General features: G+C 44.0%; 1 protein-coding gene across 1 annotated transcript; it reads left to right on the top strand.

Moving 5' to 3' along the window:
- The first annotated feature begins 1,246 nt into the window (after positions 1 to 1,246).
- Positions 1,247 to 13,191, top strand: cip2a (cellular inhibitor of PP2A). Its single transcript, XM_069667806.1, has 20 exons — positions 1,247 to 1,348; positions 2,278 to 2,425; positions 3,773 to 3,885; positions 4,497 to 4,591; positions 4,694 to 4,790; positions 5,068 to 5,190; positions 5,788 to 5,933; positions 6,024 to 6,099; positions 7,259 to 7,480; positions 8,471 to 8,633; positions 8,704 to 8,951; positions 9,055 to 9,173; positions 9,532 to 9,700; positions 9,789 to 9,863; positions 10,507 to 10,617; positions 10,781 to 10,977; positions 11,388 to 11,501; positions 11,590 to 11,672; positions 11,912 to 12,051; positions 12,817 to 13,191. The coding sequence occupies exons 1-20, from the start codon at positions 1,247 to 1,249 to the stop codon at positions 12,961 to 12,963; spliced, it is 2,688 nt and encodes an 895-aa protein (XP_069523907.1). The 3' UTR covers positions 12,964 to 13,191.
- Positions 13,192 to 14,193: the final 1,002 nt, after the last annotated feature.

Genomic DNA, 14,193 nt, shown 5'->3' with positions numbered 1-14,193 from the left:
TTCTAACCCACTGAGCATAAAAAGGAAAACACCAAAGACACATGAAAAAAAAAGCGGAAAAAGTTAGTGGTGGGTTTTAAGACAACACATGGTCTAACCACAGTTTCCACGCGCAGACACAGGCGCATTAGTAAGACCAACAAGTCGAATTAAAGAGCATTTGATAGTGAATGAAATTGTCCTAGTACTAATTGCTAATGAGCTATTGGTAGACGAATGTCTTGCCTGTCTTAGTCAGTTGTCTGATCTGTACTTTAAACTTTTATGTTGCTGTCTTTAATCTGTTGTTTGTTTTTTGTGAAACTTTTTATGCTGCCATCTTGGCCAGGACTCCCTTGTAAAAGAGATCTTGGATCTCAATGGGATTATTTCTGTTAAAAAAATAAAATAAAAATAATTAGTAGCAAGTGATGATTATGTGAGATGATGATTTTGTCAGATCATATCGGCTACTGCTCAGGAAACTTTCATTGTAAAGGACTGTGTACTGTAAATCTCTCTCTCCATATATATATAGATATATATATATATGTATATATACTTAGTGTTACTTTAATTATACTACATATATTATATTATATTAAATAAAAACCGATTAAATCAAATCTACTTTGCTTTTGTTAAATATAGTTTTAATTTTGTCTTTCCTTTTATTGTACTTATTTTATTTTTACGGTACAATGAACTCCAACGGTTTGTTCGTGCTCCGCCCCCTCAAATCTCGTAATTCCTCGCGTGGCTTTACCCAGGACATGAAAAAGGGGGGGTACTGCAATGTAATTTTGTTTCTTTTTAAATAAAACACGCACGTATCTTTAACATGTTATTTGGTTTTATACTTTTTTTGATTTCGTAGTAGAACTCTTCTGTTATTATTAGATATTGGACGATACGAGCTTTAATTATGTAGATTTGACCTGGCTTCTCCCCTATTTTGTACAATGGTCCGTTCCTCTCATTCGAAGCTGGGAGCGGGAGGAAGTAGCTGCTGTGTCGCCGGTTGTTGATGTTTGTTGAAGAAAAGGCACCACAGGTAGTCTGCAACTAAAAAGCACGAAAATATTTCATGTTATGCTTTGAAATTAATGAGCAGCAGTCAAATATATTAAGCCACTTACTAATTACTGTGTCTGATTAGCTGATGTCAGGATAGCTGTGTTTTTGCTAAGGTTAGCATCTTGGAAGTTCAACATGGAGGTGGAAAAACGCCACCTTACCCCTTAACAGAGTCGTTTTGTTCTACAGGATGGACATGACTACGTGTTTGAAGTCTCTGTTGTTAGCTATCCAGCAGTACAGAGATGGCAGGACGGCGCAGAATGCTGCGCAGCTTCAGAAACAAGTGGAGGTGAGATCTGCTGTCTGTCTTCACTGCTCCCTTCATGACAGCCCAATTTAGCAGAGGCACAGGTTTGTTTTCAGAGATGGTAGAGACATAAAGGTAGGCAGGAATATTTGAAACAAAAGTACAATAATAAACAAACAAAACCAATAAAAAGAGTGTACTATATCAGGAGTAACAGTCACCCCAAACTTGGACCATAACCTGACACTTACAGCCTGAAGCACTTCTTCCAGTACTTCCACAATATACACATTACTTTTCTAAACAGCATCTATTAACATTGTTGATCATACCATAAATATAGCAATAACTCTTCCTTTTTTTGCTATATTCTACAGGTTGATACACACCTGATGGCAATCTACTAATGTCATGTTTACTATATAAGCATAGCTAAACCATAATGCCACATAATGTGCTGTACAAAACACAAAAAAACACAACTTTTAACTCGCCATCAATGTGAGCCCCCAGTCTGTTTTCCAGAGATTGTTTTCCCGTGTACTCTGTGTATGTTTGGAAAATGTCACAGACACCTACTGGGTTTTCGTGACCCAGTACGAGACGACCCAAGACCAGGTACCAGTCCACAGCCCGGTGGTTGGGAACCCCTGTGCTAGATTGTTTGTATGTGCTGACTCGGGGCTTCTCTCTAAGCACAGGGCAGTGTGAATGTGATCATCTGTGTGACTTGTGATTTCAAGCAGAAATATTTGTAGGTTTGAAATGTTTTTTTCCTTACCTGCATCTGAGTCTTTTTCTCTGCCACTTCTGACATGATCCTGCCACAGCAAACATTTACGCTGCATTTGGCTGGTAATATAATTTCCTGTTTTAGGAGTCATTCTGTAGATTCACTGAAAGTTGTTTAAAATGCTTCATTCTATCCCTGTGTAAATGTACTAACACATGCATGTTGTGTGTGTTTGCAGGAGGTTTCCAGACTCAAATGTGACCAGCTGCTGTCCTCAGGTCAGGTTCTGCCCAGTGACTGCATTAGCGGGCTGGTGGAGCTGGCTGGAAACCCAAACACCAGCCCCACCCTGACCAGCTCCATCATCTCCCTGCTGGCACAACTAGGTACAGTGCACTCGTGTTCATACAACATACTCCTCCTCACACCGGACATGCACTGTTACCTGAATGCTCGGGCAGATTTTATATTGTTTTCAAAAAGAAACGGGAGCAGAATGTTTTGTCTAGAAGATTTGCCGGCTTGTCGTTCAGTACGCTGTCGGGAATCCTCCTAACACAAGGTTTCAGATGCTCACAAAAAGGGTCTCACACAGCTGAGAGACGATCTTTGCTCTGCTAATGGGCGAGGTCATAAAAAGAAATGTAGCTCCACGTTTCATCATTTCTGTGATGCTTTTTATGTCCGCGATTGAGCAGAGACTCGAGGACTAATAGATTAAGACAAATACATTGATAAAAAAAAAAAAAAAAAAAAAGAGTTGCTGGTCATGTGACCCAACCAATTTCTACATGGAAGTTTGTTCTTATGCTTTTGCAACACTGACTCTGGAAATCCTGAGGTGAAAAACTGACTTCAGGACCCAGAAGGAGATCACACATTGCTACACTTTCCCAGCGAGTCCCCAGGTCTCCACCACAGCTTCGAGGTTGTCAGCTCTTTACTGGCTGCCATACTCTGTCCATCTTAATGGGATTTGGTAATTAGGCTCCATATAGCCTAGTAGCTTCTGAAACCCATCGCCACTGACCACGCTGGCAAGCAAAATATCTTTCTCCACCATTAAACAGCTTCTCTGCGTTATCCTGTCAGACTGCCCTGCTAGCATGGAGGGCAGCGTTGTTTGAGAAACTTGCTCGTGGACGTTGGCTAATCATGTGGTATTGCATTGTGCTTGTACCACCGCTGTATTTGTACTGCATTGCACAAATTACAAAGACAACATTTTATTTAACCGTTTAACTGGTAGTATTAACCGGTTAAAACTCTTACCGGTCGATTAACGGCTAACCGGTAACAGTGCACACCCCTAGACATGATGTTTTCATCTAGTCTGGTTTATCTAGTAGTTTCACAGTTATTATTTTGTTGTTTGTTATTATTATTTACTTAATTTCTTATTTAATTGTATTTATTTAAACCTATTTTTTTAACTCAAATGTTCTGCAACTGGAGTTGTATTTCATGAATGACTTGTGTTGTGTGAATAAAGTTTGATTTGATAAAAGTAATTGAAAAACACATCAGAGGTCCCGGTAGGACACTGGAGAGTGGTTTAATGTCATGTTTTATTTTGATACAGTTGTTATAATGTTAGAAGAATAACTAGGACTAATGTTTTATTTGACCTTGTCATTATTATTAAACTATGTAGCTACATGTACGAACATTTGTATGTGCTGTAAGTTTGATTTAAACTCTTTGTTTCCCCTCCCGTCTGCGCTCTCCTTCAGCCTGTGACGATGCCGGTTGGGAGATTCTTCACAGCAGCTACAACCTCACCAGCACCCTCGCTGCCGTCATCCACTGCCACAGCGCCGCCCCAGGAGAGCCCCTGGTACTGCAGGTAAGTCCATCACTGCTGACTATTTACTGTTTGTCTTGTGGGTCAGCACATGACTGCTTTTCTCCTGTGTAGATAGAAATATACATGCATATGGTTTTCTTTTTTAAAAGGCAAAATCTGAGAATAATACAGGAAAAGGCAGCTTTTGTTTTTGTCTTTAAAATCTAAATGTCTCATTTCTTTGCAACAAGTTTCTTTTTCTGTATGCAGTTACTTTAAAGAGTTTAAAGTTTAGTATTGAAATATTTTAAAGTATTTTTTAGTATATTTCAGAAAGAAAATAAGTAAAGTACTGTGAAATTGCTTTGAGTGAGGGCTGAAGTTGTCTCTTATATAATATTAATATATAATTAATATAAAATATTTTTCTGTTATAATTTTCAGCTGCCTTAAAAACATGGAGTCCTCATGTTTTTGTCTGTTAATGTTTACTTTTAGTTAGTTTTAGAGTGAGCAGATGATGGCTGACGTGTAATAATTAATGTAAGCCTAAGTGAAAATAAGTCGGGTCCAGCTGGTCATGGTTGAGATACAATCTTTGACTCATTTTCTAACCTTTGCATCATAACCGCAGTACTGACTGACTTGCTTTCATGTTGTCTATCTTTCAGTGTTTGCAGGTGCTGCAGAAACTGACGTACAACACTCGAGTGTTCCAGGCGACGAACTACATCCACGAGCTCATCGCGTTCCTCGTGACCAACATGTGAGCACCACACTTCCTCCCGCAGTGACAAAATAAGACTGAAGGGTGTTTTATGTTTAACATGATCTAATAAACTTTATCCCCTCGTGCTGTGCACCGCAGACAGTCTCGCAATGACGACATCATCATGCCGTGCCTCGGCCTCATGGCCAACCTGTGTCGGGACAACCACTCGGTGCAGAGCCACATCAAGTCTCTGGTGAGTGTGCTGCAGACAGGAAGTTACACAAGACGTCTAGAATGGTTTTATTTTGACAGCATCACAGGTTGCACACAACAGAAAGTGTCTGCAGACTCTGACGTGTGGAGCTTGAACAGTAACTTGATTAACTGATTAGATGATTGACAGATAAAGGAACTATATATTAAGCAACACAAGACTTTTGGAGCTGAAACGTAACGAACACAACTTTAAAAAGCTTTAAAAGTCTAATCCTAGTGCTTGTGTGTGTTTGTGTGTGTGTGCGTTTTTGTAGGACAATGTGAAGCCGTTCTACCGCACTCTGATCAACTTCCTGGCTCACAACAGTCTGACCGTGGTGGTCTTCACGTTGTCCATCCTGGCCAGCCTCACTCTGAACGAGAAGGTCGGGGAGAAGGTAGGCGGGAGACGCTCGGAATCAGCATGCACTGATTTTGTTATCTCATGCATGTGAATCCTCGACTGCTCTTTCTTCTGCATCTCTGTCAAATTCAATGAAATGTAAATGATGCTTCGGATCCCCTCAGTTTCAGAACGTCAGAAAATAGCTAGTTTGCATTATAAGCAACGGCAGACTCCAGATACAAGCTTAAATAGCCTGTAGTTCTTCCAGACCACAAACTGCTTCGGATAACGGATCTGTGGGCGGAACAACAACAGATTTTGAAGCTCTGATAGACACAGATCATCGGAAACAAATGCAGGCGTATGAATAAATTAATGGAGATAACGTGCCAACGAGTCCCTGTAGGATCAGCCAGATGTCACATATTACTCATTTTATGATTGATTTGCATATTCAAAGGTCTTTCTGTTTTTAGAGTTTTTGGTTTCTTGTTGAATGATGAGGATTTTTTTTTTATCTCAAAGGTGCAAACAACGTGTTCCTCTTTCTGCTTGTTTTCCTTTTTCACTTCACTTTTTATGTCCTCTGTGAAAATAAACGAATGCACCAGTTGTCAACAGTCAGACTTTGTTATTTTTTTCACCTCAGCTCTTTGATGCAAAGAACATCTACCAGACTTTCCAGCTCGTGTTCAACATCATCGTCAACGGCGACGGCACTCTGACAAGAAAATACTCTGTTGACCTTTTGGTCGACCTGTTGAAGAACCCAAAGATAGCAGACTACCTCACCAGGTACACACACGATCATGCACATGCCTTTCATACAGCGCTCAACCTCAGTGTTGATTGAATTATTGTTGAAAGCCGTTTCTCTGTTTAAAGGTATGAGCACTTCTCAGCATGCGTGTCTCAAGTTCTGGGACTGCTGCAGTCAAAGGACCCGGACTCTGCAGCAAAGGTGAGACTAAAGAATCATTTCCACGTCATTCTGTATGTGGCATATAACTTTCTGTTTGCACAAGCGAGTGTCTAAAATGTCTCCTGTGTTTGACGTTTAAAATAGTCTTCTTCATTTGTTTAACCAATAGTTCTGCAGCTTCAGAAGCCACAGACCGGTCTGCGGTAAAAGAGGCTGTATGTCTTTATAAGGTGTCAAACAGAAGAGCAGTGACGGTAAATAAGGGGAGAGGGGGGAGGAGGGGTTACGAGCAGTCACGTCATTCTCGGCTGTTTTGCTACAAAGGTCAAACAGAAGACTTTCCCTCAGGGGAAAACAATTTGTCAGTGTGGACTCAAACCACGATCTGTTCCTAACCAAGAAGGGTCGGTGCTTAAACCTAAACAAATATGTGCTTAAAGATCAAATCTGGAAGATCTCAGTTTTGTTTTCTTTGGCGCCACCTAATGGCGACAAACGGTAATTGCAGGAGCAAACTCCCCAGTTTAACCAGACGTCCACGGTTGGCTCCGGTTGTAACTCTTGATTTTCCTTTTCAGACTGTTTGCTTCATCTGAGCGTCGAGTTTGTTTCTTCTTCTTTGGATTTTCACTTCTTGTTGAAGTTGTATCTGTAGTCATCCATCTTTTCTTTGTTTGTTCAGCCATAGTAGATTACTGTTTACTCGCAACACTTGCAGAGAGCGGAGAAGCAGCCGCTTAGCTCCGCCTACCCTCTCTGGCAGACCAACCACTGCTGGCTGATGGAGAACGCGTCACTAACTGGGCGCCGCTTCTGATTTTTGTCTCCACACCGACACCCAGTCTGTAATAATAATATATACTGCAATGCAAAGGCTTTCGTCAGCGGGCCATAGGCTCAGTCACCATTGTGTTACCTCAGTCGGTGATAGAAAGAGACTCAACAGACATTTATTTTCATGAAAATCTTCCAGATTATTTCTTTAACAAGGAGAAACTGTTGTAATTATCTACATTTCAGCATTAAGTGGAAGAATGTTGGGGTTCCTTTTTGCATCCCGGGACTTAGTTTATCTTTTTTTCCCCAAATATGTAAATATATAAAATATTAAAATAAAGAAAAATAGGAAAAGGAGTTGACAGTTTTCCTTCATGTTTGATAAACCCTCCTAATCTTGATGTGTGCGTTGTGTTTGCAGGTGTTGGAGCTCCTCCTGGCCATGTGCAGCGTCTCAGGGCTGCGCTCTCTGCTGTGCGAGGTGGTTTTCAGACCGGCGGGACCCAAACTCCGAGCAGGAGGCCGCAGGCAGGGAGCCGGACTGGACGGAGGGATCGCCCTGGTGCAGTGGCTGAGCTCGCCTGTGGAGGGCGCCGAGTCCTGCTCGCTGCAGGCGCTGCAGCTGCTGAATGAGCTGCTGGAGGTACAACAGACAGACGGTCCTTACAGCTGTTTATAGCTAAGAGCTGACAATTGTTATAACAACTATTTCTATAACAATTCATCAGATCTTTATTTTATTTTAAAAGCATAAAAGCATAGCTTCTTAAATTGAATCAGTAAATATGTGATTGTAAAGCAGTAAACAAAGACTTTAATCAACTTTGTGTTTTATTGTGGAAAATATTTTCCCCTAAATGAGTGTGAATGAACCTTTGCTGTCATGTTGTTCTCAGTGCTGACTGTGTTTCTGTTTTAAGTCTTTTTAGCCGCCCAAATGTAACTCGGTTGTCGGGGTAACAGGTACAGGAAAGATGTATTTGTTTCTTTTAACTTTTCACTTCCTCTCCCTTTCTCTGTCCTCCTCTCTCTGTCCTCCTCTCTTCTCTCTCTGTCCTCCTCTCTCTGTCTTCCTCTCTCCTCTCTCTCTGTCCTCCTCTCTCTGTCCTCCTCTCTCTGTCTTCCTCTCTCCTCCTTTCTCTGTCCTCCTCTCTCTGTCTTCCTCTCTCCTCCTCTCTCTGTCCTCCTCTCTTCTTTCTCTGTCCTCCTTTCTCTGTCCTCCTCTCTCTGTCCTCCTCTCTTCTCTCTCTGTCCTCCTCTCTCTGTCTTCCTCTCTCCTCTCTCTCTGTCCTCCTCTCTCTGTCCTCCTCTCTCTGTCCTCCTCTCTCTGTCTTCCTCTCTCCTCCTTTCTCTGTCCTCCTCTCTCTGTCCTCCTCTCTTCTCTCTCTGTCCTCCTCTCTTCTCTCTCTGTCCTCCTCTCTCTGTCCTCCTCTCTTCTTTCTCTGTCCTCCTCTCTCTGTCTTCCTCTCTCCTCCTTTCTCGGTCCTCCTCTCTCTGTCCTCCTCTCTCCTCTCTCTCTGTCCTCCTCTCTTCTCTCTCTGTCCTCCTCTCTCTGTCTTCCTCTCTCCTCCTTTCTCTGTCCTCCTCTCTCTGTCCTCCTCTCTCCTTCTCTCTCTGTCCTCCTCTCTCCCAGGAGGCGTTGGGAGCAGAGAATGTGTCTGACTTTGTGCTGAGCTTCGTAGAAATGCTGCTTCCTGTCCTGTTAGCGCTCCTGAAGGGCCTCGATCCTGCTCGGGGCGACGCCCCCCTGAGAAAGCACTGTCACCGCATCACACACGTCACCACTCTGCTGCTGAATATCCTTCACCCACTGTTCCAGGTCTGTCTGTATCTGAAGTGTTTTCTTTGAAGCCTTAACTCCTCCACTCCTGTGCGCCGAGGACTCCACCAGATGTGTAGTGTCCCGTCAGGTGAGCGCTCAGCTCTGCCTCTCGCAGGTGGAGACCCTCCTCTCCTGTTGTCATAGCAACAGCCCCCTCACCTGCCTCCCTCCCGGCTCTGAAAACGACCTCAGTCAGGTGTGTGCAGAAGCTCTGCTGAGGACTCTGGAGTTAATGAGCAAACTGAGGCAGCAGGTGAAGGACATGGAGACCAGCTTCTACAGGATGTTACAGGTACACACACACACACACACACACACACACACACACACACACATCGCCTCTTTCATTAACTCTGCTTGGTCTTTTTCATTCTCTTTGTGTGTTAATCTTTCAGGACCAGAGGATCGTGACCCCGCTCTCTCTTGCCTTGACGTCCCACCACAGAGAGCGCGTGCAGACTGGACTCTCTCTGCTGTTTGAAGCCACACCCCTCCCAGACTTCCCCTCCCTCATGTGAGTCACCCGCTTTAAAAACAACACATAACTATAAACACACAGAATGCTTTTTTTTTAATGAGAAAAATGCACAAAGATTTGTTGGGTTCATTGCTGAGCTTGAGGAAGGATTGTGTCGTTTTACAAAAGTTTTGCGTAAACATTAGCTGAGATTTGGGAGCACAAGAGACTAAAACTAAAGCTGCATTTTATAAGACTTAAAAAGTTAAAATATTTCCTCTTAGTTTTCCCTGAAAAGAAGTTGTTTTGATTATCGGGACAAACATCAGATTGTCCAAAGAAAGAAAAACTATTGATCTAATCTAATGTCATCAGATAGTGAAATTAATTAAATGAAAAATTCTCCTCTCTGAAGTCTGGGAGAAAGTATCGCTGCCAACAACGGCTATCGCCAGAGGGAGGCGGAGCTGTCCGTCAAGCGTGTCGCAGTGCAGGAAGTCCCGCCTTCCAGCTTACTGGACTCTTCCGGCGGTTCCAGCAGGACCGTCCACAGTCTGGCTGAGAAGATCCAGAACGGATTAGAGGTACGGCGTGTGTTTATGTGTCCGGCAGGTAAAAAATGTAAATCTTTGCTTTCCTGAAATCCGTTGTATTTAAAGTTGTTGTTTTCAGCTGCAGGAACACGCCAAGAACTCACACGTGTCTGAGATCATCGACGTGTACGAACAGAAGCTCTCGGCATTTGCGGTGAGTACGTTTGGTCAGAAGTACAGGTGGGCGATATCACCTACAACCACCTATCACCTGCACTGGGACTGCAAGCGGAGTCCCTACAGACTGAGCTACTGTCTACCCAATAAGCAAATCTGACGTGGTTATAAATGACACCGTAACCAAACAGCTGCACTTAAAAGCTTTTCAAATAGCGGCATGAGAACACAGACGTACGAGTCTCTCTCTGTAGGCGTCTCTGACGAGCATGTGTAGAGACGCTGCTCGCAGCTGGAGGGTGCACAGCACGAGGGGAGGATTTTCAGTGATCAACCAATCGTGGATGAGATAAAATAAGAAACATGATAGAATAAGTCGCTAAATATACTTGGGCCCGCCCATGTGGTTTATATGCTAGGAACACAGGGGGAAGTAAGTCTCCCTCATGTCTGCACTAAAACCAAAACGTGTGAAAATATCAGATGAAAAACAAGTGGAAACAGTGCTTTTTGTTTGATTGATTATCACCTCTACTGCCTGAGTGTTTTGCCAGGGCAGAGGCACAAACACTGAGATAAATGGACTCTTGTGATACAGTTGAAACTGAGGATCAATCTTGAGTTGAGAGTTTGAAAATGTGGATCATTCAGTTGATCATCTCGCCGTGTGTCCCCATCAGACGAAGGAGAGCGGGCTGCAGGATCTGTTGGAGGCGAAGGCCCTCGCTCTCTCTCAGGCCGACCGTCTCATCGCTCAGTATCGCTTCCAAAGAGTTCAAGCTGAGGCCGAGGTAACATCCACGAATCACCACACAGACGTTCAGCTGAATGGCTGAAGATGGTCCTTTTAAAACATCAGACTGCAGTAATCTTGTTCCACTGTAACTAGAGCTTAAGTATTCGTCAGTTATTCAAATCGTCGATGGACTGGAGACCTGTTTGTTTTGTGTGCAGGCCTGTAAGCTCGGCTCTCTGCTGAAGGAGGCCGAGCGGCGGCGTGAGGATCTGCAGGGCGAGCTGAGCAACCAGGTGCTGGAGGTGGAGCGCTCGAGGGCCGACATGGAGGAGCTGCTGCAGCACAACGCCAGGCTGCAGCAGGACTCAGAGGAGCACCAGGCCCTCAAAGGATCCTACAACGCCCTGCTCAGCAGGTCAGACACGCACAACAGATGCATTCAAGTCTTTTAAGTCTTCAGGTTAATTCCCTCACACAGCAGAGACAGGAGAGACACACTGAGAGGTGAGCAGAGAGGCACAGAGAGCCGAGCAGAGGCACAAAGAGAGCCGAGTAGAGACACACACGGAGAGGTGAGCAGAGAGGCAGACATGTTTTCAATGATCCCGACCTGCAGACTGTTGGCTGAGCACGAGACCAGTGAAATGTCCGAGACAGCAGAATAATAGGAAGAATAGAAACATAGGAGGGCAGATCCTCTGCAGACACAGACACCAGCTCACACTTCTCCTGGATGATGAGTGATGATGAAGAGGGAATATTTCATAGGAAACAAGTTCAAGTTGACCAGGATGTCTTTTTTGAATGTGTCCGATCTCCTGTCAGGTTCAACGACATCGAGCGGCTGCTGAAGGAGCTGCAGACGACCCACAACTCGCTCAGCAAACAGAGCGACGCACTGAGGAAGAACCACGAAGCGCTTCAGCTGCAGCACGAGAAGTAATCCACACACACGCTGCTTCTTCTGACACGCGATGCATTTGAGGGTTCATGTGTGAACACCGTCTCTCGTCTGTGTCCTTCTCAGGATGTCGTCCGTGTTGGAGGAGCGAGAGGAGGAGATCCGGTCCCTCAACTCAGATCTGAAGCAGAAGAACGACGACATCGCAGGTTTGTCGACAGCTTTTTAAACCAGCGTGTGCTTTAGGGCTGCTGATGATTATATTTTTCTTAATTATTTGTTTGGCTTTGTGATCAATGTTTCCTCAAGTCCAAAATGACGCCCTCAAATGTCTTGTTTTGTTGTTTTGTCCACAACTTCACTGATATGCAGTCATGAATGAGAGCCTGGTAAATCCAGAGACCTCCGTGCCCTGCTTCCTTAAAAAGCTCCACCTTGTTCCCATCAGGTCTGCGCGGAGATGTACGGGCTAAAGAGGAGAAGGTGAGGGAAAAGGTCCAGGAGAGGAGAGAACTGGAGGAGACGGTTGATGTTTTGAGGAAGGAACTCAACAAGACGGAGCAAGCAAGGAAGGACGCCAGCATCAAGGTAGAGAAGAAAAGTGTCTTATTTCCTCTGGCCCTGAATATTACAGCCTGTTCACACCTAAAGTGCAATTATTTCAGCATCTGTGCAACTGTTATTTCTTCTACTTCTACTCTTGCAGGTTTGCAGCTTGAATTTTCCGCCATCTTTAATCCATTGATCCAGCAAACAACCAAACACATGTTGTTGCCTGAAGTTACAGACGAGGGCTGCATGATATTGGAATAAAACTGACACTGCGATACATTTTTGTTCTGCGATATTTATTGCGATTAAAAAAAGATACAGGAAATTATAAATGCACACACAGCCGCTCGGAGTAAACACCCCGCGGCATGTCCGCTCCTTGAACGATCTGTTTACGTAGCCACGGCATTAACCAGCACCGGGACGATGTGTCGTTGATAACAGGAAGACACTCAGCTGTAAGACACCTCAAGTAACCGAGCGTCTGCCTCGATCATCCTGCCGACATGATCTGTGACAGCAGCGTTGCGTGCTTGTTTACAGTTTCCATATATCAGACTGACTTTTCCTGTAGCGCTCGACCACCGCTCTACCTCTCTCGCTCTCTCTCGCTTTCTCTTGCTCTCTCTCAAACTCGCGGCAAAGCTTTTTTTAAAAATAACGAAGAGTTCAATGTTTTGACACACGTAATATATATATATATAATAATAATATATATATATCGGAAAAAGTATCAAAGAACGAACATTTTGACAACCTTACAACCTTCTGATGTGTCCTGTGTTTTCATCCCCCCCCCAGGCGTCGTCTCTGGAGCTGCAGAAGAGCCAGCTGGAGACGAAGCTGAAGCAGAAGGAGGACGAGCTGAACAAACACTCTGCGATGATCTCTATGATCCACAGCCTCAGCAGCGGCAAGCTGAAGAGCGACGTCAACCTGTCGCTCTGAGGACCAACCCCCGTGCAGATGAGTGTCCAAGGAATGTCACACAGTAAAAAAACTTTACGGACTTTGACCTTTTTTTAAACTCAACGAACTTTTTTTTAAAGGTAATAACACATTTAATGAAATATACTACACAAACTTGTACTTTTAAGTGTTGAAATCTTTGTGTTTGTCATCCATATGTCTGCTCTATCTATGTCTATCTTAATAAAAGAAGTAAACTTAACTCAATCCTCAAAGACATTTGATTTTTTTTTATTCATCCCAGTGAATTGAATGATTAATTGTGGTACTTATTAATTATGAGTGATACTAATTTTTGGAACAATGTAAGTTACGCCGGGGACACACCGGACGAGGAAGTGCTGCGAAGCGCCGCGCAACGAAAATCGCGCGCCAGCCGGAGCACTTCCGGTCACACCAGACGCGCATTTCTCCGCGCTGGTCGACAAGCGCCTCTGCTCCTCAGCTGTCGTTTACTCACATTTGGAGCTGTTTTTTCATCATGTTCTCTCTCTCTTGCTCTCTCTCTCTGTTTGCGTGTGTGTTTTGAGACCCCGCCCCCCCATAGCCAGCCCACTTTGTGTCTCTCTCTTTCTTGTGTGTGTGTGTGTGTGTTGTGTGTGTGCGCGCGTGCGTGTATCTTCATCTCTCTCGCGCTCTGTTTAGATACTGACAACGATAACGATAACGAGTTACGATGATAACGCCGGGGACACACCGGACGCGGAAGCGCCGCAAATAGCCGCGAAGCGCTGAGGAGCGGAGCCAGTTTCCTTTCGGCGCCCATGTTAACCGATTGTGTCGTTCACACCAGACGCGCCCTGCAGCGATCGTTTCGGCGTCTGGTCTATTTTTGGCGCGAGCCGTGAGCGATCGCGTCAATCCAAAAAAACACTTCATATTCATATAAAATATTAGCAGCAATAAAATCCGACGTAATGAGGTGTGTCTTATTAGTCTAAGTGAGTGTTAACATCTGACATTGATTTGAAGACACTGGGTCACATGACATGGAAAACTATAAATGTTTCTATAAATAGATGAAATTAAATGTGTTAAAAGTGCGTCTTATACACTGAATTTTACAGCATTTGTTTGAGTCGACACAGGAGAGTTTGAAGTTGAGATAAACTAAGTTCATCTTACTTTCACATTACGGACCCGGGCTCTGATCCGGGTACACTTGACCCCAAAGTCTGGTTCCTGTGAACACTGTGAACACTGTGTACC

The sequence above is a fragment of the Semicossyphus pulcher genome, unplaced genomic scaffold (assembly GCF_022749685.1).
Source record: "Semicossyphus pulcher isolate SPU_LCO1_2020_fin unplaced genomic scaffold, fSemPul1.0.p SCAF_18, whole genome shotgun sequence".
Taxonomy (NCBI): Eukaryota; Metazoa; Chordata; class Actinopteri; order Labriformes; family Labridae; genus Semicossyphus; species Semicossyphus pulcher.
This window is presented reverse-complemented; position numbering and strand designations above follow the sequence as displayed.